This window comes from Eubalaena glacialis, chromosome 1 (genome assembly GCF_028564815.1).
Source record: "Eubalaena glacialis isolate mEubGla1 chromosome 1, mEubGla1.1.hap2.+ XY, whole genome shotgun sequence".
Lineage (NCBI taxonomy): Eukaryota > Metazoa > Chordata > Mammalia > Artiodactyla > Balaenidae > Eubalaena > Eubalaena glacialis.
This window is the reverse complement of record NC_083716.1, coordinates 177,520,800-177,544,847: the sequence shown is the minus strand read 5'-3', so window position 1 is coordinate 177,544,847 and position 24,048 is coordinate 177,520,800. Positions and strand designations below refer to the sequence as shown.

The following is a 24,048-nucleotide window of genomic DNA, read 5'->3' as shown; positions in this document are numbered from 1 at the left end:
GGTGCAAAAACAATAATGGAGAAAGTATAGCCTTTTAAACAAATGGTGCTGAAGCAAATGGACATTCATAGGGAAGGGAACAAAATCCTCTACCTAAACATGACACTTTATACAAAAAAATACCTCAAAATGGATTAAATAAAACATGGAAAACTATAAAACCTTTACCAAGTAAAAAAAAACATAGGCGTAAATCTTTTTTAGTTCTAAGATTAGACAAAGAGTTCTTAGGCTTGACATCAAAAGCAGTATATGTGAGGGACTTCCCTGGTGGTGCAGTGGTTAAGAATCTGCCTGCCAATGCAGGGGCCATGGGTTCGATCCCTGGTCCGGAAAAGATCCCACATGCTGCAGAGCAACTAAGCCCACAACTACTGAGCCTGCGCTCTAGAGCCTGTGAGCCACAACTGCTGAAGCCCAAGTGCCTAGAGCTCATGCTCCACAACAAGAGAAGCCACTGCAATGAGAAGCCCGCGCACCGCAATGAAGAGTAGCCCTCGCTCACCGCAACTAGAGAAAGCCCGCACGCAGCAACGAAGACCCAACGCAGCCAAAAATTAATTAGTTAATTAATTTTCTAAAAAATCACTATATATGAAAAGAAAACTTGATAAATTGGACCTCATCAAAATTTAAAACTTTTGTTTTCCAAAAGATTCTAAGAGGATAAAAGACAAGCTGCAAACTGAGAGAAATACTTGGAAACCACATATATGACAAAGGTCTAGTATCTAGAATATATAAAGAAATCCCAAAACATTAAAAAACAAAAACAAAACAAAACAAAAACACACCCAACAATTCAACTAGAAAATGAGCAAAAGAAATGAACAGACATTTCACCAAAATGGATATACAGATGGCAAAGTACATGAAAAAAATGTTCAACATTATTAGCCATTAAGGAAGTGGAAATTAAAACCACAATGAGATATCACCAGATGTCTATCTGAATAGCTAAAATTAAAAATAGTAGTAACACCAAATGCTGGCTAGGATGCAGAGAAACTGGATCATTCATATATTACTGGTGGGAATGTAAAATGTTGTAGCCACTCTGGAAAACAGTTTGACAGTTTCTTAAAAAACTAAACATGCAATTACCATAGGGCAGTTGCACTGAGCAATTGCACTCCTAGGCATTTATCCCAGAGAAATGAAAACTTACGTTCACACAAAAATTTTACAGAAGTTTCCATAGCAACTTTATTTGTAATAGACAAAAAGCTGAGGCAACCCAGATATTCTTCAATGGGTGAAAATTTAAACAAACTGGTACATCCATACCATAGCAGTAAAAAGGAACAAACTATTGATACACACAACTTGGATCTCCAGAAAATTATGTTGAGTAAAAAAAAGCCAGTCCCAAAAGTTTACATACTATATACTTCCATTTATATAAAATTCTTGAAATGACAAGATCCTAAAAATGGAGAACAGATTAGTAGTTGCTAGGAGTTAAACTGGGAGTGGGGGTGCTGGAGTGAAGTGGGTGTGGCTACAAAAGTGCCACATGAATGATCTTCAAGGTGATGGAAATGTTGTCTTGACTGTATTTGTCAATATACTGGTTGTGATACTGTACTACAGTTTTGCAAAATGTTACTGCTAGGGGAAACGGGGTAAAAGATGCACAGGATCTCTGTGCTGTTTTTTACGATTATGTATGAATCTACAATTACCTCAAAATATAATTTTTAATTTAATTTTTAAAAATTAAAAAAAATGCCTTTGCCTCAGATGGGTCAACTGTCCTTCCATATACTCGGCTAGTCTGGATCATCCATTTAGCTCAAACTGCTCACTCTAGCTCCTCCCTCTCAACAGATACCACCACCAAACATTTACTGGGCATTTGTTATGTGACAAAGAACTTTATGTACTAACTTTATGTGCTAAGAACTTTACATGTATTAACTCATTTAATCCTCATAACAAATAACTTTGAATTCTGTTTTTCATAGGACATAGCAGCCTCAGACACTCTACTTCATCCTCATCCATCCACTCCTTTTTTCCCCCTTCCTTTGATAATGAAAAGAAGGGTCCATCCCCCAAATTGAGGGCAATCCTTTCACTTAAGCACTGGATCATTCCTTCTCAGGATCCTAACTCCATCCAATATCCTCTTTCTTGCGTTTTGAACCCCTGCCTTTCAACTACCTCTATTCTGTCTGAATTTAGGTATGTTCACAAATCCTTCTATCAGTTAAAAGGTAAATAAAAAACTTCCCCCAACCTAAGCATCAGCCATTCTCACTCCTCTTAGCCACTTTTGTTAAGAATTGTTCCCATTTACTCTAATTCCTTAACTTCCATTTAGTTCTCCAACCGCGACAACTCAGCTTCTGCTTCTACTCTATGAAAGCCTAACTTCTTTCCAGCATTTGACACCACTTCCCATTCCTTAATCTAAACTCTCTCTTGCTTGGGCTTCTCGGACATCACCACGCTGTAGGAGCTGAGGTAAGTGACACAGTTCACCTAAAAAGAGGGAAACAAAGTAGGGCATGCGAATGGCAAGGAAAGCAAAGGTGAGTGGAGGTTGCTACTCTTTGAGAGGGAGCTTGGGAGACAGGAGGCAGAAAGGACCACAGTGGGCATTAAAACAAATCGACCGTGACTTTCACCCTCACCCTCTTTCTCCCCACTTCCTTCAAGGACCTGACGGTACTCAAGGAAAAACTAGACGGTAATGGCCACGCGACATGTGGCGGGGGCCGGCCCCTGGGGGGCGAGAAGGGTAGACTTTCCTGTGGGCGCCGACGGCACCGCTGTGCAGGCGAAGGAAGCGCTCGGCTGCCATCGGAACCCGTGCACGGGGCCGCGGTTGCAGCTCGGCGTGGGACCGCTGGATGGCGGACGCGTGTGCGCGTGGGTGACGGCGTTTCCGGTCCCGGCCGAGGCGAGAGCAGCCTCTGGAAGTGCGGAGACGCTGCGTGAGGAGCCCTCGGCGACTCCAGTCCAGTCTCGGCGCGGGGTACCCTGGAGGCGGACCGAAGGCTGGCCGAGGACTCTGCCCACCGCTGGCGCGGGGAGGAGAGCGAGAACCGCCTGAGCCGGGTGTACCTCTCGCGCCCTGCGTTCCCAGCCTGGCCCTCAGCCCGCGGCGCTGAAAAAGGGGCGGGGGATCGGAGTTGGCGGGGAGATCCAGGTGAATTAGGTTTCTCTGCAGATGCAGCGCCGTTCAACCCTGCGAACGCACACTTTTTGAAACATGAAGAAATTAAGGCTTAAGGAACTAGAGAGTCACCTGCAACAAGTGGATGGATTCGAAAAGCCCAAGCTCCTTCTAGAACAGTATCCAACCAGGCCGCACATTGCAGGTAGGGCGGCTGCTGACCATGCCCTTGTCTCGCAGGTTAGTCCTGTCTACTCACTCCATTGTGAAAATAGAACAGTTATTTGGATACAGAGAACGTCTAGAGGAATTCTGCCCTAAGATTTCATGTTGCGTTAGAGAGGACTTGCTTGACATTGCACCCGAAAACATCCCGCGCACGAGACACTCTATCGTTTTACTGTTTGTTTTTCTGCATACCCCTCAACACTGTCAGACACTTTTTAATGTGTTTGTTAATCTTATTACACTGTTAACTCCTTGAGGGCAAAAATGTGCTGGTCTTGTTCACACAATTCCCAGAGCCTAGAAGAGTTCCTGGTACCACTTAGGAGCTCAGTAAATACTTGCTAAATAAGGATCCATTTCCCGGTGTAACGAATTGCCAGTACGAGGATTCCTACGCGCTATACTCTGCCCTAGAAATGAATACTAGAGTTGGTAGTGGAAGGACTGAGTTTTAACAAATCCATAATAGGATTGAGGATGATAAAGATGAGGATGCATTTCAGTTTTAACAAATGATCGGAGAATCAGCAGCGTTGCTTGATGTGAGAGATTGATACTGGAAGTAAAAGAACACAGGAAAAACCATTTATATTTAATAAACATATTACCAAAGTCATTGAGGGAGTCTTAGGAAAATTAATTTGTTGGGAACATCTGCAAGGAGGAGTCCCCCTAACTTCAACATAGTTCTGTTTCGAAGCTGCCAAAGAAAGTCAAGGAAAAAACGTGTATACCTGCACTTAACTCCCAACATATTGTCGTAATTCCAACCAAATATTGCACAAAATTGTGTCTGAGGTAAGACCAGTTATCTCAATTTAGATAATGATTTCTTTAATGTCTTCTGGCTGCAGGGTTTCTTAGTGGAATCCTTTTTTTTTTTTTTTTTTCCCCAAATAACAATCAGTTGTTTCAAAGCCAGTGTGTAACATACACACGGTTGTGCTAATTCTTTGAGATACTGGCTTCAAAGTCACTAACACCTGCAGCAATAATCAGAACAGCACAGTCAGCCTGACACATCCCTGTAATTGTGTTTTTGATAAAACCTCTAGATCCTGGGGCATCAGTGATGGCCAGCAGCCCTTGGTGGGTTCAGATATCCACAGGGAGATATCAGTGAAGTTACTCATGCTTAACCTTCAGTATAGCCCCAACCTTCATGTATTTGAAAGATCCCTTTCTCATCTCAGTAGCTTCTGTTCTGCTCCTCAATAGTTCTCTTATCAGGTCTCATTAGTAGATACATGTGTCTGTAGATCATGAATATATGTGTGTGACTATATGCGTCTAAAGGCCATATTGTGGATGTAGGTCTTTTCCTTTCCCATTCTAGCTTGAACTTACAGTACCTGTGTTATGGTGACAAACTTGCTGCAAAAAAAGTTCTGTTTTAATGTTAATGCTTGTTCAGTATTAGTGGTTCCCAGACTTACAGATTTCAAAGATCAGTAAAATTTCTCAGCAATTTTGGAAACTGATATAGGGTTGCCAGGTCTATATTTTGACAAGGAAAGATATTTTTTAAACCTATTTACTCTTACCATCCTTTCATAAAAGTGATATTTCAACATCAAAGAAAACTGATATATGTATGTGTGTATGGCAATGTTTTGAACAGGTTGAGGAAAAATAAAACATTTTGACCTTATTTTTCTCATTTTACCTCAAAGTTTTGTCATTCTTGGCGTTGTCAGCAGAGACTAGTTTGGGGGAACCACTGGTATGTGTTATTATCCTTAACTACATACCAAGTTATTATACCTTACTATTTTTTAATAATCTGGAACACGATTTAGGGGAGGTGTAAATAATGCAAGATAAGAAATTGTTTTACAAAGAGTCATTTGCACAAATTGGATTTTGGTCATCAACTTGCCTACTTATTCCTTAATATGTTTTTTTTTGATCATTCAGCATGTATGCTCTATACAATTCATAACACATATGATGACATTGAAAATAAAGTGGTTGCAGATCTAGGATGCGGCTGTGGAGTGCTTAGCATCGGAACTGCAATGCTGGGAGCAGGGTATGTGATCCAGTACATACTGTTTGGGTATGGGATGGTTTTAATAAGAAGAGTAAATAAAATCAACTGATTTATATTTATGGGACTCTATAGTGTGAGATGAGAGGAGCAAGAATCTAATACCGAGTACATTTAGAATGGGCAGAACATCAAAACAAACTAAAAAAAAAAAAACAACAAAAAACAGTAACAGCAGAAGTCATATGCCCCTCTTTTATATGAACCTGAGTTTCCAACCCCTGACAGTTTGGGAAATCATGCTGTTAAAAGACAACACTCACTGTCACTTGGTCAGTTGGGTTACAAAGGTAGATGGTTTTGGTTTTGTTGTTGTTTTGACTGGGGAGCTTTAAGTATTTGTCACTTTGTGTTTTATATTTATAGGTTGTGTGTTGGATTTGACATAGATGAAGATGCATTGGAAATATTTAATAGGAATGTAGAAGAGTTTGAGTTAACAAATGTTGACATGGTTCAGTGTGATGTGTGCTCATTATCTAACAGAATGTCCAAGTCATTTGATACAGTAATTATGAATCCTCCCTTTGGGACCAAAAATAATAAAGGTTAGTAATAAGAATCATGTGTACTGGTGTCTTTGTAGAAAAGCAAGTTTTAAAAACCATTTTCTCATTGATTGTTTGGGTGAAGTGATTTTATCACTGTTCATTAAATAAACCAATCTCTTACCTGTATAGTTATTACAGTTTGAATTTCAGTTTGTTTAATGCATGGCTAGGGAATTGAATTTTTCAATCTTTGTTTTCATAAGTTTGTGCTAAGTGAACAAATTTATCCACTTACTATTCTTCATCTGCTTTCTAGAATGATTTACCTAACCCTTATGAATGAGTATGAATCCTAGAAAGGCTTTTATATTTTTAGAACCTCTTTTTAATGTCTCAACATTTGAAGGTTTCAACATGTGTCCATCAGTAACAGTGACTCACTGTGGCTATTTATTTTATGTATTTTGGGGGCAAGGAGGGTAAGAAGTCAGAAGAGGAAAAGACACGCATAGTTTAAAAAGTCCTCCCTCCACCTGCCCCGACCATTCTGATTACTACTTTACTTGTTTGCTTCTGCCCTCTTTGAAAGTTGTTAACTTGGAATATAATATTAAAATTTTTACTTTAGCCTCATTTAAACGAGACAGTATAATTCTGGTTTTAGTCCATCAACCTTAAAAGATATTTAGATATCTTGGTTATTTGTACCCTGTCTTGTTACAGAGAGAATTTGAAATGGCTATTTTGGAGTTTGGAAAAAAATGTTTCTAAATACCTAGTATTCCTTTAGTCTTCTATTTTGATAACAGGTATATAATGTAAATAGGAGCTTTTTCTACTCTTAACAGGGACAGATATGGCCTTTCTGAAGACTGCTTTGGAAATGGCAAGAACAGCAGTATATTCTTTACACAAATCCTCAACTAGAGAAGTAAGTTCGAATCATCATAATATTCTGTGTCATTTATTTTTAAATTCATGACAGTATTTTAAGGATTTACTGTGAATACTAAATACCAGGGTATCTAATTCTCCTGAACTTTTAAAACATCTGGCACTTAGAAAGTAAGTTTTCCCTTTAACTAGCTAGCATTTGTGATTAGCTTTATTTTGTCAAAGATTTGTTCAGGCAGGAGCTGTTAACAGGAGAGTGATTATATAATTCAGGAATAGAGGAGTAGGCGTAACGGTGGTTCCAGTATGTCCTGGTTTGCCTGCGTAAGCCCTGGTTGGTGTGTCCCAGTGTCCTGGTGTGGCCTGGTGTGCATAAGGGAGGCAAGGGCGGCCTGGTTTTTCAGAACACTGAGCCTGGGAGGCTGAACTGATCTGAGTTCAGAACCCACTTCTTCCATTGTTCTTCACTGTCAGCACATAACACATAAGGCTGTGTAGGATGTATTCCAGAAAATTGGGGGTGGGGCGGTACCTTTTTTTAGTGTCAGTTTAACATAGTGATCAAGAACACAGACTATAGAGCCAGCCTACCTAGATTCATATCTGAACTCTGCTGCTTCCCAGCTGTCTTATCTTGGTCAAGGTACTTGAGTTCATTTTCGTCACCTACCCTGTACTCACCTATACTCTTACAGCATGAGGAACTAAGAGCACCTTATACTTTGCAGGGTTGGTGTGAGGATTAAATGAGTTAATATTTATAAAGCACTTAAATAGTATCTGGCAGTTGTCATGTTAGCTGTTATTATTTTAAATCAGACATGTATTAAGAGATTTTAAAGTAGTTTTGTAGGAAAAATATTTTATTTGTATAAATGCAGTGTACTGGAATTCAGTTGGAAACAAATTATGAATATATGGTAATCTAATAACCTTTAAAAATATATAAAATTACATAGCTAAAAATATATACAGGCATACCTTGTTTTATTGCCATTTGCTTTATTGCACTGTGTAGATAATGCATTTTTTACAAATTTAAGGTTTGTGGCAACCCTGCATCAAGCAAGTCTGTCAGCACCATCTTTCCAATAGCATTTGCTCACTTTGTGTCTCTGTGTCATGTTTTGGTAATTCTTGCAGTATGCCCAACTTTTTTATTATATTTGTCATGGTGATGTGATCTTTGATATTACTATTATAATTGTTTCGGCATTGTTTAGCAATAAAGTATTGCACACTTAATAGACTACAGTATAGTGTAAACAGAACGTTTATATGCACTGGGAAACAAAAAAATTCAGGTGACTCACTCTTGTGATATTCACTTTATTGCGGTGGTCTGGAACCAAACCTGTAATATCTCCGAGGTATGCCTGTATACTGTTAAACAATTAGTAGTGGTCCCTGTAGGTAAGCAGCAGAACACAACATGACTTTACTGGTAAATAAATCCCCATTCAGTAAGTGAAAACAAACACCAGGAATTATTGGTATCTAAAAAGCCTGTGTTGAGGAGGTCCCCAAGATCATCTTCAGGTTTGATGATTCACAAGGAAGTCTCATAGGACTGAGCATATCGTCATACTCTTGACTGGGATTTATTACAGCTAAAGGATACAGAGCAAAATTAGCAAAGGGAAAGGTGCATTGGTCACAGTCCAGGAGAAACCAGGTGCAAGCTTCCGGAGTTCTCTCCCAGTGAAGTCATACAGGATGCACTTAATTCTTCCAGCAAAGAAGTTTTGTGACAAGGCATGTGAAATGTTGTCAACCAGGGAAGGTCACTGGAATCTTGGTGCCAAGGGTTTTTATTGGGTACTCATCACATAGGCACCCCCCTGCCTGGCACATACCCAAATTCCAGACTCCCAGTAACAAAACAGGTACTCAGCATAAACATTTTAAGCACAGTGAGCCACTATTATTAAGGGATGGGGAGTGGAAACTCTCCCAAAATCTAAGTTCCCATACTCTAGCCAAAGGCCAAACTTACATGTAGACCTTTCTACGGATAAGCAGTCAGGCCTGCTATGAACTCTTCTGCAGTTTGGCATAACATAAATTTTATATTACTGATATACAGTTCATGCAAACCAAGTAAAATATGCCAATAAAAAGTGCAGTTAAGCAGCAAAGTCTAATTAATTGAATGAATTCCTGTAGTCACATTACCAAGGAACTCCCATCTTCACTGTTTGGTATTGCCATGTTCCACCACCAGGAGGCAGCAGTATCAGCATTGTCTTGATCCGCTTAATAGAATTTTAAGCAAATATTTACTTAAATCCATTTTTATTTTGGCAGTGTAGAAATATTTCCATTAGCACAGCAACTAAATAATTTGAGAAATTAATCTGGTGTGTATTGTGCATACCGTGAAGGAGGTATGATAATGAATGAACTTCTAATACTAAGACAGTCCTTAGTTTATGCTGTAGATATATCTGCTCTAAGCTTTGTGATAATTTTGCTTGTTTTAAGTATTCTATATAACTAGTAACATTGTTATTGAAGCCTACTCAGACCCCTTAACTGTAGACCGTTGTCTTTTAAAAGTGCTTGGCCCTCTATCCATAATAGTGGTGCATTTGATAGAATTTTTTGATAGAAATACTTAGGTAAAATATAAGCATATCTTGGCAGATATGTTAATAAGCTGGATGACTCTTACGGCTGTTGCCATATCTTCTTTCATTAGGCATTGTGAGAATTTAGTTCTTGGCTTATAGTTAAAGCAAAGTAGGTAGGCCAGGCACCGTTCTTTCAGTGTTTATCCCAAGCTTACCCCATTTATTCTTTGACATCTCTGCCAGAACCAACCACATTCCATTGTATAATCTAACATCTAAAACCTCTTTCACTAATCTTAGGGCTCAGATAGCAAAGAAATGTCATCATACTTTATTTCTCAAAAATTTACCAAGGATCCTAGGATTCCATTAAATTATAATATTATTTGTATTAAAGTCTATATCCTTATACAGAAATTTTAGGTCTCAAAAGTAGGGGAAAAAATATGCCCAGAACTGGGATTATTTATTAAATTCAAGAACAGACTACAAGCACAAACATATTGTATTATTTATAATGGAAATATTTGAACCTCAAACATAGGAATAATTGAGTATTTTATCTATCAGTTTTACTGTGAACACTACCAACATGAACAAAATGCTTATACCAAATATTGCTATCTTCACTATAGTAGTTCTAGAAAATTATGCATAAAATTTACTTAGGGGATTATGGGCAACTTTTTTTCCATTTTTATTAATGTTGGAGTGTTGTGTATATATTTTAATTCATAAAGCAATTTTTATAACAAATTAGTAATCAAAAATTTTATGAAGTGGTTCAAAATTCTTAGACCTATAAATAGCTAACATTTAGTACTTGCTCTGTATGCCACCACAGTTCAAAGCACTTTTCACATTCTGCAACAATCTGATGAGATATCATGATCATCCTCATTTAACGGATGAGGGAACTGAGGCACACAAAAAAATGCGTAATTTGCTCAGGGTTACATAGCTAATAGAGCTTCAGTTCAAATGCAGGCTGTCTGGTTCCAGAAACCATGTCCTTAACCTCTGTACCATACTGCCACTGAATTGCTCACGGACATAGATCTCTGCTGAATGGTTTCTAGGATACCTGTATATATTGATGAAATAATGCTGCAGAAACCATGAGTACATTATTTACTTTGATGCACTTCTGAAATAGCAGCTTTATTACTTGAATTTAATTATGTAATTTGGCTCAGATTATTAAATGGCTTGGTTTCATGTTTTCAAAATATTATTCATCCAGTTGAAAAAATTTTAAGGGTCTAAATTCTAATGAAATTTTGAAAGCTTGAAAACTTATAATCAAGTATTAGTAAAAAGCAATTTTTAAAAAATTGTTTAAAGATCAGCTCACATTAACCTGTTATTTTATGTTCAGCATATTCAAAAGAAAGCTGCAGAATGGAAAATCAAGATAGATATTATTGCAGGTAAGACAATTACGTTTCTCATAAACAAATCTCAACCCTAATTATCTAAGAAGGCCAACAGGCATTAGGCTAACCAGAATTTTTACATGTGCTGAGAAAAAGATATTGTAGAACATGTATTTTAGTGTGGCAAAATGTGGGTGGTTGGTAGTGGGTTGGAAATGGAGTAAAGGCAGGGTATCAGTGTTTGCCCAAGACTGTCCCAATTTATGCATTTTACTGAAAACTTGTAATGGCACCCAAGTATTTGTTCTTTCCAGGCTCAGACAGAACCTTATAATCATCACAGTGACTTAAGAGCTTGGGCTTAGAGTTTGTCAGGCCTTAGTTTGAAATTCATTCCTGGAAAATACCACCAGATTATGCCTGGATTACCCTTCTATTTCAACTTTCTAATTGTCCCTGGAGTCAAATAACATGAAGCTTTTTAATTTTTTTAGTGGGGGATAGAATATAATCATCCACACCATGTAAATCATGTTTGATACATTTTTATTAGTAAACTGGATAATATTCACAAACATCAAAATGGGAAAAGCATGTAACTAGAAGCTAACTATAAACCAAGTAATTCTGAAAAGCCTGAAATTAGAGTACAATAAGGGGGAAATCTTTTTACACAATAATAAACTGACTGGATTAGTACTAACAGGGTTAACCACATAACTAGATCTATTGCCTTCATAATAATTAGTAATGTAATGTGTAAAAGTCTGTCTTCCTAGTATATTCAGTATTGTCATTCCTTACCTAGTTTAAGGTATTATAATATGCAACATGCAGACCTTAGAACAGTTCCAGTAGTAGCACACCACGCCAGAGCCTTGCTACTCCAAGTGTGGTCCTCAAATGTGGACCATCAGCATTGACATCCCTTGGGAGCTTGTCAGACTTGAAGAATTTCAGGCTGCGCCCAGACCTACTGAATTATAATCTGCATTTGAACAGGATTTGATTTGATTTGAAGGTGATTTGATTGCACATTAAAAGTTGAGAGCTGTGATTTAGGGAGTTAGAATTTGTTGCAAAATATGAAGCATAGGTAGGTAGACTTACTGCCATCCCTCTAAAGTTGATCAGTGCTAAGTTTTGAGAACCTACATTATCCTTTAGAAGAAAAGAATATGAAAAGTGGTTTTTCATTTGAGAGCTCAGTAGGAAAATAATTAGCTACTTACTACCATTACTAAAATCCAAACCGGAAATTTTAAAAATAAGCATGGTTGTTATGCAACTGGTAGCTATAGATTATTTAGGAAATTAAAAATAGGAAGATACTATCATATTTTCATAGGATATACTTTTTTGTCCACTTGTTAACCTTCTATATACTCTTCCCCATAATCTCAAATTTTGATATAAATGACCAAAACAAATGCCAGGCTCAGTTTGCCACGGCTTATCGTGGGGATATATCAAATCAATCAGTCCTGGATAAATTAAGTGACAGGTCTGAAATGTTTGGCTTATCAGCATTTAGTACTTCCTTAATTTTTTTTTTTTTTAAGTCAAGGGCAGTAAATGTTTGGAAGTATAATTTTTACCCTTAGGTGGCTTTTGTTTTGTAGAGCTACGATATGACCTGCCGGCATCATACAAGTTTCATAAAAGAAAATCAGTAAGTCTCTTGATTCTGGTTTATCTACATTCAGTACTGAAAAACTTCACAGTAAGTAATTATTTCTAATGTTATCAAGTTGCTTGAGTGAATACAGAAAGCCAGCCTAGAAGATAAATACTTAACTCTGGGATGGGCCTATAACCACAACAGCCAATATGCTGGTTTAAGATAAATTCTCAAATACTTTGGGCACAAAAATAAAAAATAAACTTATTTTATTTTTATGCAGTATACATTTTATTACTTTGTACTAATACAGTCTCATATTACAAAGGCAATTTAGTGGAAGAATGTTTCTTTTGATATTTGAATAATCTGAAAGAACACAAACAGAACTATACATAAAAAAATACTCATTTTGATAACAATAACAACAAAAAAAGACAAGTTAAACAACAAAAAAATTTTCCTTTCTTACAGGTGGACATTGAAGTGGACCTAATTCGGTTTTCTTTTTAAAAGCCTCCAAAGACAAAAGCAGCTTAAAATCTAATTAAAATGAATAAAAAATGTTTACTAAATTACTGGTCTCCGGCACCATTTTCTGTTTTCTGTTGTTTTGATGCAGGTTCTTCTTTGTCTGTTTCTTCTCTTGCTCTTTTTACTGGTCCTATACAATGACAATTAATTTTCGTTAAGTTCACTGTAAGCATTACTCTATGTTAATATTTAGCATAACTATAAAAAATAATTGTTTAAACAGATTAGCAACAACTTTCCTACACCAATGAGAAAAGGCTTTTCCTTTAGTACAGACCTGCTCTCTAAACTTAGCTTCCAAATATCTTTGTTTTCCACGTGTAAAATAGCATAACCAAGGTCAATCACAATCTGAGAACATCACTTACACAGAAGTTGTAAAACCATATTTGTTTTTCTCCCACAAATAATTTCTCATCAAAGTACCAAAGGACTTAAAAACACTTACTAGATGCACCATTTTCATCATGTTCATCATCACTATCAAATTTAGTTTTCTTGCCCTGAAACTGTACTTTTCCTTTAGCAGACCCAATCTGGGCGGCTTTATTTCCCTTTCCTTTTCCTTTAAATCTGCGACCTGTAGAGACAAAATTGAGAAATCCGTAATGTTTTAAACCTCTTGTCAATGTCTTTTAACACCAATTAAAATTTTTACCCAAGCAAATGAGTTAAATAGTCAAAGAAAATCAGAATTAATGACCTTTTGACTTCCATTTGTTTAGGGATTCTTGTTGATCTTCTATTATTTTTTTCAATGCTTCTTTTTCCACATCTCCTTCTAGTACTTCCCAGGTGACCTCTTTGTTCCTTAATTGTAGGTTACCATTATTTGCGTCTTTTGCTTTATCCAGTGCTTCCTTAGCTTTTTCTTTAAACAGAATTATTCCCTACACCAAAGACAGAAAACAAAGGCCAGGGAATTCTACTGAACATCAGGAAGTTATTAAAAAACTTGAAGTCACTAATTCCAACAGTTATTTATAGCACAATTCAGAAAATATCAGACATCACATCCAGTTACAGCAATAATAAAACAGAAAGTAAATGACCAAGTAGAAACTATTTTCATAAACATACTAATAAAAAATTGCTTTCTTCTACTAATGTCATCTTCTAAAAGATAAGTTTCTATGAATTTTTAAACTGAGTGGTAAAAAGCATATGAATATTTCCAAACCTCTTTGGCTCCTCTGACAAAGTCTATCCATTTTATTTCACCATGATTTGAGAAAAGGATATGCAAATCTTCTCTACACGTCTGATCATCTAAGTCCCCCGAGAATTTCAGCAAGCAGCCAATCTTTTCTTCTAGAGATTTCTATAAAAATATATAAGGTGATTAAAGTTTCTTAAAAGCAACCACAAACCAGAAATGGCATATACCTCTCTCTCGCTCGCTCTCTATATATACAAGGAATAAGCTAGAAACTAAAATGCTATTTTGAAGTAGTATAAGTTTAAATAGTTTAAGTAGTTGGTACATTTTCCTTTATCATCCTCTGTTCTACAATGGCTTCTGATTTTAACTTATTTAACTTCTCCAGCAAGTAATAATTAGTTATTATATAAATCTTACTGCACTGGATAAGTAATAATTTTAGGCAATATTTGGCTAGAACTTCAGTGATATGACAACTGTAGACTTGCTTACATATTTTCTTTAGAAAGTCCCCAGGCTTTTTATTCTCCTAAATTTGAATTACAGATTTCTTAGTAATATATACGTACCATTTCAGCATTTTCTGCTAACTTTTGTTTTTCTTCTTGCTCTCTACAAGTAAAAATATCATTAGAACATTTCCATTTACTTCATGTATGAGAAAATTAAACCCTGATAAAGTTAACCTTAAGCATGACGACTAAACTACTTAATAACCAAAGCCAGTCCTTAGGCTTTCTGACTGTCTGATGCTAGAGTGCAACACAATGTGGCCCCAAGATTATCAAGGCAGCTTAAGACCTCAATGTTTCATTAGCAAAAGAAAGGCCTACTGCTACTCATTTCAGAGCTCATCATCAGCCTCACTTCCCAGAACCAATAACTTTACTACCTGTCAAAGCTTTAAGGAACTAAAATGTTATGATTAGCTCAACATACTTACTGTTTAGCTCGTAATTTAGCTTCGATTTTATTTTGCTTTCTTTCTTCATTTTTTTTTGCAAAGTAATCTTCCCTGAAGGACACAAAATATAAAGGCTAAGTTCATGAGAACAAAGAGGACTGCAAATTATATTGAATGATTTAAGACACTGCACAGGAATGAATGTTACATTCTCTATCAACAAAATCACCTATAAATTCAAAATACATTAAGGAACTCTTATTTTTTAAATAACAGCTTTACTAAGAAATAATTCACATGCCATAGAATTCATTCTTTTAAAGCATATAATTCAATGACTTCTAGTATATTAAGAATTGTACAACAATCATCACTACTAATGAATTTCAGAACATTTTCATCACCACAAAAAAGAAACCCTATATTCACTAAGAATCTCATGCTGATTTTCATTTTTCATGTATAGAAAAAAGAAAGTATACCAAAAGTTATGCAACTACTTTGCTTCATAGTGTTTGTGTTAATTTCACAAAAGCAAAAATTCTGAAATCCCTGAGACCCAAGAATAAGCAATTATGAAAATCACAAGTTAAAAAAATCTGAGAGTTTAACACTGACAGCATGATTTATCACTGTGCATCTCTAAGTCCATCAGGTTTAGTAGACAGCATTTAGAAGACTATGCAATGCAAAAGTAGGGGATTATGGCCCTACAATTATGTCATGAAAATGTCCTGGTTTGTCCTAATTTTTAGACACATGCACAGGTGCGCACACACACACACCAAGAATGTGCTTCAAATCTCTATTAAATAATCCTTTGTACTGTATAAAAATACAGGCATATATAGATTACGAGAAGAACAGATAAAAATTGTACAGTGATTTATTCTCTAACCACACCAAAAGCTCAGATTTTAGCATCAAGCCTAACTATAAGTTTCACATGCAAAATAAGTCCTAAAACTTAACCTCCCTTATTAATTGCGTGAAAAGGTCCTAACACTTCCTTATAGTCTCAAAGGACTAGTAGTTCCAGTGAGCAAACTTCAAGCATTTCTCAAAGGATGCCTAAGGATACTAAAAATACTGGTCTTACTGTAGAGAATGTTATTCTATACTCCTTACCCCAGTGTGTCAATTCCAGACAACTAAGTGGCCAAAAAAAAAAAAACATCAGCAAGTTGACTTACTTGAAAAGTATTAGCAGGTCTGTGTCTTTGTACTTCTGGCCAGGGGTCTCGACAAACTTCTTAGCAGATTCAATGGTATCAAATACAGCAAATATTGATCCCTATTAAAAGTGGAAGAAAAACCGGGGTTTTTTTTAAAGTTACATCCCAAGTATTTTTCTGCTAGAAAAAGTCTGTTACATCATACAACCATACCTTAAATGCTTTGTGCAATGTTCTTCTCATCTGAATATTTAGTACCTGACCTTTATCTTCCAACCATTCTTTTATGTCATCAAGGGTTGCATCAATTGGGAAGCCTTTCTGTGAAGAGTAGGAAGAAATGTACAAATGACCACTCAAGTAAACGATTTGTGAGAAATTCTGATTTACTGTGTCTTGAAATGAAGCTATTAAATGTTTAATAGCTCTGGTTAAGAGCCATTGTTGACCAGTGCAATAGAAGTGACTCGTTTATCTGGGATTCACTTCAAAATAATCCAGATAGGCCAAAGATTAAACAAGATTAATCACGTTAGTAACTGTTGAAGTTGGATAATGGTACATTATATATTCAATCTACTTCTGTAGGTCTGAATTTTTGCAGAATAAAAAAATCTACTTAAAATTAATATGCTAAAGAAAACAGCTAACAAGTTTAGCTGTTGATAAATAAGAACAGTTGATGTGCACTGAGTACTTACAATATGTATGTCAAAGATTTTGTCCAATGTTATATGGGTTTTTTCATTTAATTCTCACAACAGTTCTATAAGGTAAAAAATATTATCCCCATTTATGAAGATAAGGCTTACAGAGGCTAAGAATATTGCCCAAGGATATACAGTAGGTGGTGAAGCTATGATTCCTGAGCCCTTATTCTTATCCACTCTATGTGCTTTCTAAATAAATTTAAGATATAATTAAATGCATTAAAGGCCCACTTACAATATAAACAGATCTGTTTTTTACATCATTTTTATACTCATCAGTCACTTCAGGGAGGGGTTTGCTTGGAGATCTTCTAATTTTAGTTTTATCTTCACTTATTTCCATGAGTTCCGCCTTTGATTTGCTCAATGCTTCTACTATTACATTAAAGTCTGTTGTTAGACGGTTTAACCTGCAAAAATATATATATAAAAGCATTGTAAAACTTAGTAGTGGCACTTGCTGTTAGCAGAAAATCTTATAATTTAAAAAAGGTTTTTACCTATTAAATTTTATCATTATCTCCAAAGGTACCCAGCCTTCATCCAGTTTGATCTGTTCCTTTAAAAATTTGTCGCGTGGCAAATTGAAGTCACCAAAATAATACTGCAAGATAATTACAGTATATTGCAGAGCACTGTATAATATTGAGTTTTAAAAATTACCATTACATCACCAAGTTCTAGTCTTTAAAAATACATGTCAAAACTTAACTGGTGGGACTTCCCTGGTGGTCAGTGGGTAAGACTCCGTGCTCCCCATGCAGGGGGCCCAGGTTCAATCCCTGGTCGGGGAATTAGATCCCACAGGCATTCCACAACTAAGAAGTCCCCATGCCACAACTAAGACCCGGCACAGCCAAAACAAATAAATAAAAAAAAAAAAAAAAAAAAAAACTTAACTGGCAATAAACATTTTCTCTCAAATACACTATAATATTTATAATACATATTAACAGAAAGATAAAACTAAAAATAATTATTGAAACAATATAATTAGCAGATGTGACAATAGATTAGAAAGCCTTAAAACAAAAACATATTTAAGGATTTGGTATATGAAAAGCCTCTTATTTCAAGTCAGTGTGGAAAGAATAGATTGTTAAATTTAAGAAACTAGAATAATCTGATTAATCACTCTAATTTTTTAAAAATTAGAAAAATTTAAAAGTTAAAAAATTAGGTAAGCTGGGATGAAGTGAGAGAGTGGCATGGACATATATACACTACCAAATGTAAAACAGATAGCTAGTGGGAAGCAGCCGCATAGCACAGGGAGATCAGCTTGGTGCTTTGTGACCACCTAGAGGGGTGGGATAGGGAGGGTGGGAGGGAGACGCAAGAGGGAGGAGATATGGGGATACATGTATACATATAGCTGATTCACTTTGTTATACAGCAGCAACTAACACACCACTGTAAAGCAATTATACTCCAATAAAGATGTTAAAAAAAAATTAGGTGAGTGTTTACCTAATTTAAGCACAGAGGCACTCTTCCTTAGTATAAAAACAAAGAAAAAAGTAGTATACATGAAAAGACCCAGGTGTGACTACTTGGAATGCCAAAAGTAGCATAAAAAGTAAAAGACAAACACAAAAGTTTATTAATACTTCTTATAAATCAACGAAGAAGAAGAAAAAACTCTGAAAACCTTAATAGAAAAATGAGTAAAGGACACTTTTTTTTTGGCTGCACCACACTTAGTTCCCGAACCAGGGGATCTTAGTTCCCCAACCAGGGATGGAACCCGCACCCCCTGCATTGGAAGCATGGAGTCTTAACCACTTGTCCGCCAGGGAAGTCCCAGTAAAGGACACGTTTTAAAAAAATTACTAAAAATAAAAATGTACTATGAACGTTAAAAAGTTCAAGCTTACTATTAACCAAATAAATTCAATTTAAAGCAATGAAAAGCATTTAGCCAAAACTCTAAAGACAAGAATACCCAGTACTGGCCTGAACACAGAGAAATGGTCATGCAGGTAGAGATGTTAACTGGCAGTAAGTATCAAAAATCAAAAGTTCTAAAAAAACGTGTATAACCCTTGAGGCAGTACATCTCCCTCTAGTAATTTTATCTTAGAGAAATCAGTGAACATGTTTAGTAACATTTATATATAAAGATATTTATCATAGAACTACTACAGCTAAAAAATTGGAAATGTCCTACATATCAAATAGAGGATGGTGTAAATTACTGATGATACAAAACTACTCCCCCATAATGCATCCTATGTTTGGTGGGGGGAAATGGGAAAAAATTGTTACTGTGAGCACTGACCAATTTGTGAAAAGGTATTCATCAGGCTTTTAACCTTGATTACCTCAAGAGGGTGAGATTTGAGAGGTGGCAGGTTGTGGGACATTATTAACTTTTTCTACATACAGTTTTCTTCACGATTATAAAGAAATTAATTTAAAAAAAGCTGTGTAACACAGGAAATTTAAAATAACAGAGAAGTGCAACTTTAAAAAAGTTCTGGGAGTTGCAAAAAACACCAAACAGTATGATCTGAAGTTCCTCAGTTAAGAATATAAAACATAAATTAAGAGATAATTTCCCATGGCACCAACTTAAATACAATACCTAAATTCAAAAAAAATGTTGAGATGGGAACATATGTATACGTATAACTGATTCACTTTGTTATAAAGCAGAAACTAACACACCATTGTAAAGCAATTATACTCCAATAAAGATGTTTTAAAAAAAAAAAAATGTTAAGAGAAAACAGATACTCTTAAAAGTTACAATGGCTGGGACTTCCCTGGTAGTCCAGTGGTTAAGAGTTCATATTTCAATGTAGGGGCTGCAGGTTCCAGCTAAGGTCCCACATGCCTCACGGCCAAAAAACCAAAACATAAAACAGAATATTGTAACAAATTCAATAAAGACTTTAAAAATGGTCCACATCAAAAAAAAAAAAAAAACCAAGAAAAAAAAACCCACAAAAAACAAACAAACAAACACCTTTAAAAAGTCACAATGGCTGAGAACACCTAATTGGGCAGGAAAAACTACTAGGACCTGCAAGAATAAAGTGCTATTTAACAGGGAAGGTATTTTACAAAGGATTTTAAAAATTATTTTACTATGTGCTAGGCACTATTCCAAATGTTTTACATTTTGTGAACTAACGTAATCCTCACAACCACCTTATGAGGAGGGTACACTATTATCCTCGCTTTACAGACTAGGAAGCTAAAGCACAAAAATAGTTAACTAACACTATAGTGTTACCTTTTGAAATGTCTTTGTTCTTGAGTTTCAGAAACAGGTTCCATTAATATAAAACTGTATACTACTGTATATTTATCTAACTCCAAGAATCAAAGACAAACCAAAAGTTCAATAGGTCAATACACTGAAATTAAATGGTCTATATGTATTTGTTTTGAGGCCCTAAATTTCCTCTCAAAGAGCCTGGTTTTGCAGTGTAACACCACAGGAATCATACCTCGATTTGATGACAGATTTTGGCCTCCAGAGCAGCCATTTTTTCATTATCACCATTTTCTGCCATTCTGGCTATCTGTAAAATTTCCCAAATTGGCATAAAAAAGTTATTTACTTTTTACGTAAAACTCAAGACCATTAAAAGAATGTTTTAAAATTATCAGTATCCCACTGTTTTCCTAAAAATCAGTAATTTTTAATTTCATGGGTTCAATTTCTCTACTCAATTCTCAAATTTCAACAAAAGAAAACTTTGAAATTAGTGATGAAAAACTATGGATAATCCACACCCCTTCCAGTAAATCACTGTTCCATCTTCTATAACAAAGTGAGTGGTTATCTTCATTTAGCTGATCTAGAAAGCTTTGAGGGAAAAAACTCCATTCAACCACTTACCAATCATTACCAGATTTAAGTAGATCATCATCTATCAGTATATTACTGTGGATCTCAGTCTTGTTTGGTGTGGGCCGAATTTCGTTTAAAATTAGTCATAGCTGACTTACCAAAAACTTGTTATCAACAAGATTATGTATCAAAACTTTAAGGTGAAAAAAATTCAAACACTACATACAGTCAGGGTTAGATTAAATAAATACTAATGATAAGGAACATATGAAAATGATCATTTGAGAACCTGAGGACACTAAAACAACATTAAACTGGGTGTATGCCTACTAATTTACTAATACATTGGTTAACCTTACAGCCAGTTTCCTGTTTCACATCCCTGACAATAGCACTGTAGGAAAAAATGAAGCTGTGAAGTTGGTTTGCTAGGGATAACAAAGTCTCCTAACTTCAAATTACTTGCTTCTAGTGCTCCATTAAAACCATCCAAACACCGTGTACAAAAGTATATTTAAAAGAATTCATCAAGGATATCTGCCATTCATTAACTCTAGCGATGAACTATGACTGGTACACTTCTTGGAGGCATGGCTTTACAATTTGTAATTGCTATGCAATACAACCTGGATGCACACTGGAAGCTCTCCTGTGGTGCTACATCTCACTACAAAATTTGCCCAATCTTACGCATTGGTTGTCGACCATAATTCCTAAGTTATTGTTGTGATCTAGGGCCCCCTATAAAACAAAGGGTGAGATAAAAGACCTATTTAGTCCCTGTAAGACTTCTTTGGCCTACCCAATATTGGAACTTCGTTTCATGAGATACTTTCTCAGAATGTACATACAACCAGAAGTGAAATATTACCCTCACTTTCCAATTTCGCTCAGAAGCCTTGATGTGAGTGAATGAGGACCATTAAAACCCAAGAGAGTGACGCCCGGGGAACACCTGCGGCCCCGATTCCCCGGCCTCCAATCTGTCCCACACGATCCAAGGAACCTTCGGCGTTTAACCCACGTCAACCTCTCCAGAAACTTACACAGTCGGACCGAAACATCCGCTTTCGGCGACACTGGAAAGCGGTGGAGGTACGAAACCTTAAAAGACGCAGTGGGGATGCGGGCAGCCTGGGTCCAAAGAACCCGCCACAGCCCGTCCCAAAGCAACCACTCGGTCGCCTGGGCCCCAACCACGTGCGGGGAACCCTAGCTCCTGCGAGGAACGTAGAGACCAGCTCCCCACCTCGCGGCTGCCCGCGCCCCTCTCTCCCCAGCCCAGCGCGCCGCCTCTGGCTGCGGCCCACGAGGCGCTCGCCCCGAACGCGAGGAAGGCGAGGAGCGCACGCAACCAGCGTGAGGCAGCAAGGAAAGGGAACGCGCCGTCGCGCACCACGCAAAGCAGACCCTTTGGTACCTTCTTCTTTTTAGCCACCTGGAGTTGCTCACCTTTAAGTTTTCGGTCCCACAGAGACGCGCCACAGGGTCACTAACAGCGACAGCACCGTCTCCACTCCCGAGCGCCGCCAGCTTGCCCAACGCGCCTAAAGAAGATGGGGGTTGTCCCGGCAGCCCTTGCGGCCAGGGTGGGCGGGGCTTCGGGCGGCCCCGAGCCGGCTCCGCGCTCTGAGCATGCGCGGGGGCCGCGGGCTCCCAAGGCCGGAGAAGTCCCGCCCTCAGTTCGAGGAGTTTGGGTTAAAATGTCAAGCGGGACATTGGAGGGTATTAGGTTAAATATTTATTTTTAAGTATTTCTGGACAGAACTTGTATTTCCAGCCCTTCCTTAGGCTGTCCATTCACATGAAGTGGTTGACTTTTTTTTCAGATTATACTTTTTAAAAAATTGTTTTAATTATCCGTAATAGTTCCCCCTTAAAAAAATGACAAGTAAAATTTTTTAAAAATGAAAAATTCATGGAATCTTAGAGTTGAGAAAACAGTGCAGTAGAGCGTTTAAGAGCTGGAACTCTGAGGACTTCCCTGGCGGTCCAGTGGTTAAGACTCTGCGCTCCCACTGCAGGGGGCACGCGGTTGGATCCCTGGTCCAGGTAAGATCCCTCATGATGCGCAGCCCCGCCAAAAAAAAAAAAGAGCTGGAATTCTGAAGCCAGACTGCCTGCATTCAAATAACGGCTCTCCAGTTTACAGGCTGTGTGATCTTGGGCAAGTTACTAACTTCTCTATCCCTCACATATAAAATGGGGCCATTGCTAAATATCTTATACCTCGTACAGTTGTCGTGAGCATTAAATGTGATACAACATATGTACCTTGCTGGGAACTGTGCCTGGCATATAGGAAGAGGAGCAGCATATATTAAATTAAAACAAACAAAAAACGTCATTTTAAAAAACTGAAAGGCCATCTAGTGCAGAAGCCTGTTGGTCTGCTAGAGCCTTCTTCTTTTTTTTTTAATCTTAGTTCCCCCACCAGGGATTGAATCCCGGGCCAACGGCAGTGAAAGCGCAGAGTCTTAACCACTGGACCGCCAGGGAATTCCCAAGAGCCCTTTTCTATTAGTATACTTTTTGCACAATAATTTTAGTCACTTAAAGGAGTTTTTTCTTGTGGTGAGGCAATCTTTTATTTTCCCCTGAGTTTTCTTGAAAATTTAAAATTTTTATGGCATTGGTGAAATAGCCTGTTAAGTGATTTCAGAGTTTTTTGGCAGTCCCAAAACAGATCAAATGAATTTATTTGGAAAAAAATTCAGTTATAGGTTCAATCCAGACATTACATCAAGCCAATGAGAAAAAATTAATAGAGTTATGCTGAGGTAGTTTAAATTCAAATGAATCATGTTCTCTTTTATCCACTCAACAAATATTTATCTAGTCTCTACTTTGTACCAGACAAAATAAAAACTTAATTCACTTTTTGATCAAGTCAGTGAGAATATAGGTATTTAACAGGGCAAATCATATGCATGTCAGCATATGCCCACTCAGCTGTTCAGCATATTATTTACTACATGCCTACTAATGCCCTGGTGTGGAGCTTGGCAGTGGGAATGAAAAGACTCAGACTCTGCCTAGAGACAGTGACACCTAAACAAATGACCCTGCTCCTTTTATGCCCGCACAATGTCTGGGTAGAACTGCAGATACAATCTGTTACCAGAAACCACTTACTGCAAAACATTTAGTGTTCCTGTCAGGTCCCTGATCCTTTACTTTCTCTTTCTTCTTTTCTTCTCTTTTTCTTTCTCTGTCTCTGCCTCTATCTCTGTCTCTGTCTCTCTTCTAGGAGCCAAGCTCCATGCAGCCACCACCCTTTAGGGAAAATGGATTCCTGGCTGCATACCAGGAAGGTTCTTTTTTCAGATGAAGCATCGAGAAGACTCTCTCTCATGCTGATGTCCATCTCTTTAATAACATAATTTTGTAGGATAATATAC

At 37.0% G+C, this 24,048-nt stretch overlaps 2 protein-coding genes across 5 annotated transcripts; one reads left to right on the top strand and one right to left on the bottom strand.

Annotated features, from left to right (window-relative positions):
• Positions 1–2,906: 2,906 nt before the first annotated feature.
• On the top strand, positions 2,907–12,894 carry METTL5 (methyltransferase 5, N6-adenosine). Of its 4 annotated transcripts, none has more exons than XM_061201669.1 (7): positions 2,907–3,157; positions 5,270–5,384; positions 5,769–5,950; positions 6,742–6,824; positions 10,739–10,790; positions 12,359–12,408; positions 12,832–12,894. In XM_061201669.1, exons 2-7 carry the CDS (start codon positions 5,275–5,277, stop codon positions 12,868–12,870), a joined length of 516 nt encoding a protein of 171 aa, XP_061057652.1. In that variant the 5' UTR covers positions 2,907–3,157; positions 5,270–5,274; the 3' UTR covers positions 12,871–12,894. The 4 variants fall into 4 exon arrangements, with proteins under 4 accessions (XP_061057652.1, XP_061057621.1, XP_061057631.1 ...); XM_061201638.1 differs by having other exon boundaries at positions 2,907–3,329; XM_061201659.1 differs by lacking the exon at positions 2,907–3,157 and adding an exon at positions 3,241–3,364.
• Positions 11,321–22,212, bottom strand: SSB (small RNA binding exonuclease protection factor La). The gene is made up of 12 exons (XM_061201685.1): positions 22,100–22,212; positions 20,301–20,375; positions 17,343–17,446; positions 17,078–17,252; positions 16,346–16,453; positions 16,151–16,251; positions 14,997–15,068; positions 14,623–14,665; positions 14,072–14,212; positions 13,595–13,781; positions 13,340–13,471; positions 11,321–13,021 (listed from the first exon to the last, which is right to left on the bottom strand). The coding sequence occupies exons 2-12, from the start codon at positions 20,364–20,366 to the stop codon at positions 12,933–12,935; spliced, it is 1,218 nt and encodes a 405-aa protein (XP_061057668.1). The 5' UTR covers positions 20,367–20,375; positions 22,100–22,212; the 3' UTR covers positions 11,321–12,932.
• Positions 22,213–24,048: the final 1,836 nt, after the last annotated feature.

Excerpts from the sequence above, each read along its gene's own strand:
- METTL5 (XM_061201638.1), top strand. The coding sequence starts at position 3,221 with ATGAAGAAATTAAGGCTTAAGGAACTAGAGAGTCACCTGCAACAAGTG. Across the intron at positions 5,951-6,741 it reads TGGGACCAAAAATAATAAAG|GGACAGATATGGCCTTTCTG; the intron begins GTTAGTAATAAG and ends TACTCTTAACAG. Across the intron at positions 6,825-10,738 it reads ACAAATCCTCAACTAGAGAA|CATATTCAAAAGAAAGCTGC; the intron begins GTAAGTTCGAAT and ends TTTTATGTTCAG.
- SSB (XM_061201685.1), bottom strand. The coding sequence starts at position 20,366 with ATGGCAGAAAATGGTGATAATGAAAAAATGGCTGCTCTGGAGGCCAAA. Across the intron at positions 16,454-17,077 it reads AAAACAGATCTGTTTATATT|AAAGGCTTCCCAATTGATGC; the intron begins GTAAGTGGGCCT and ends TACTCTTCACAG. Across the intron at positions 16,252-16,345 it reads CATTGCACAAAGCATTTAAG|GGATCAATATTTGCTGTATT; the intron begins GTATGGTTGTAT and ends CACTTTTAATAG.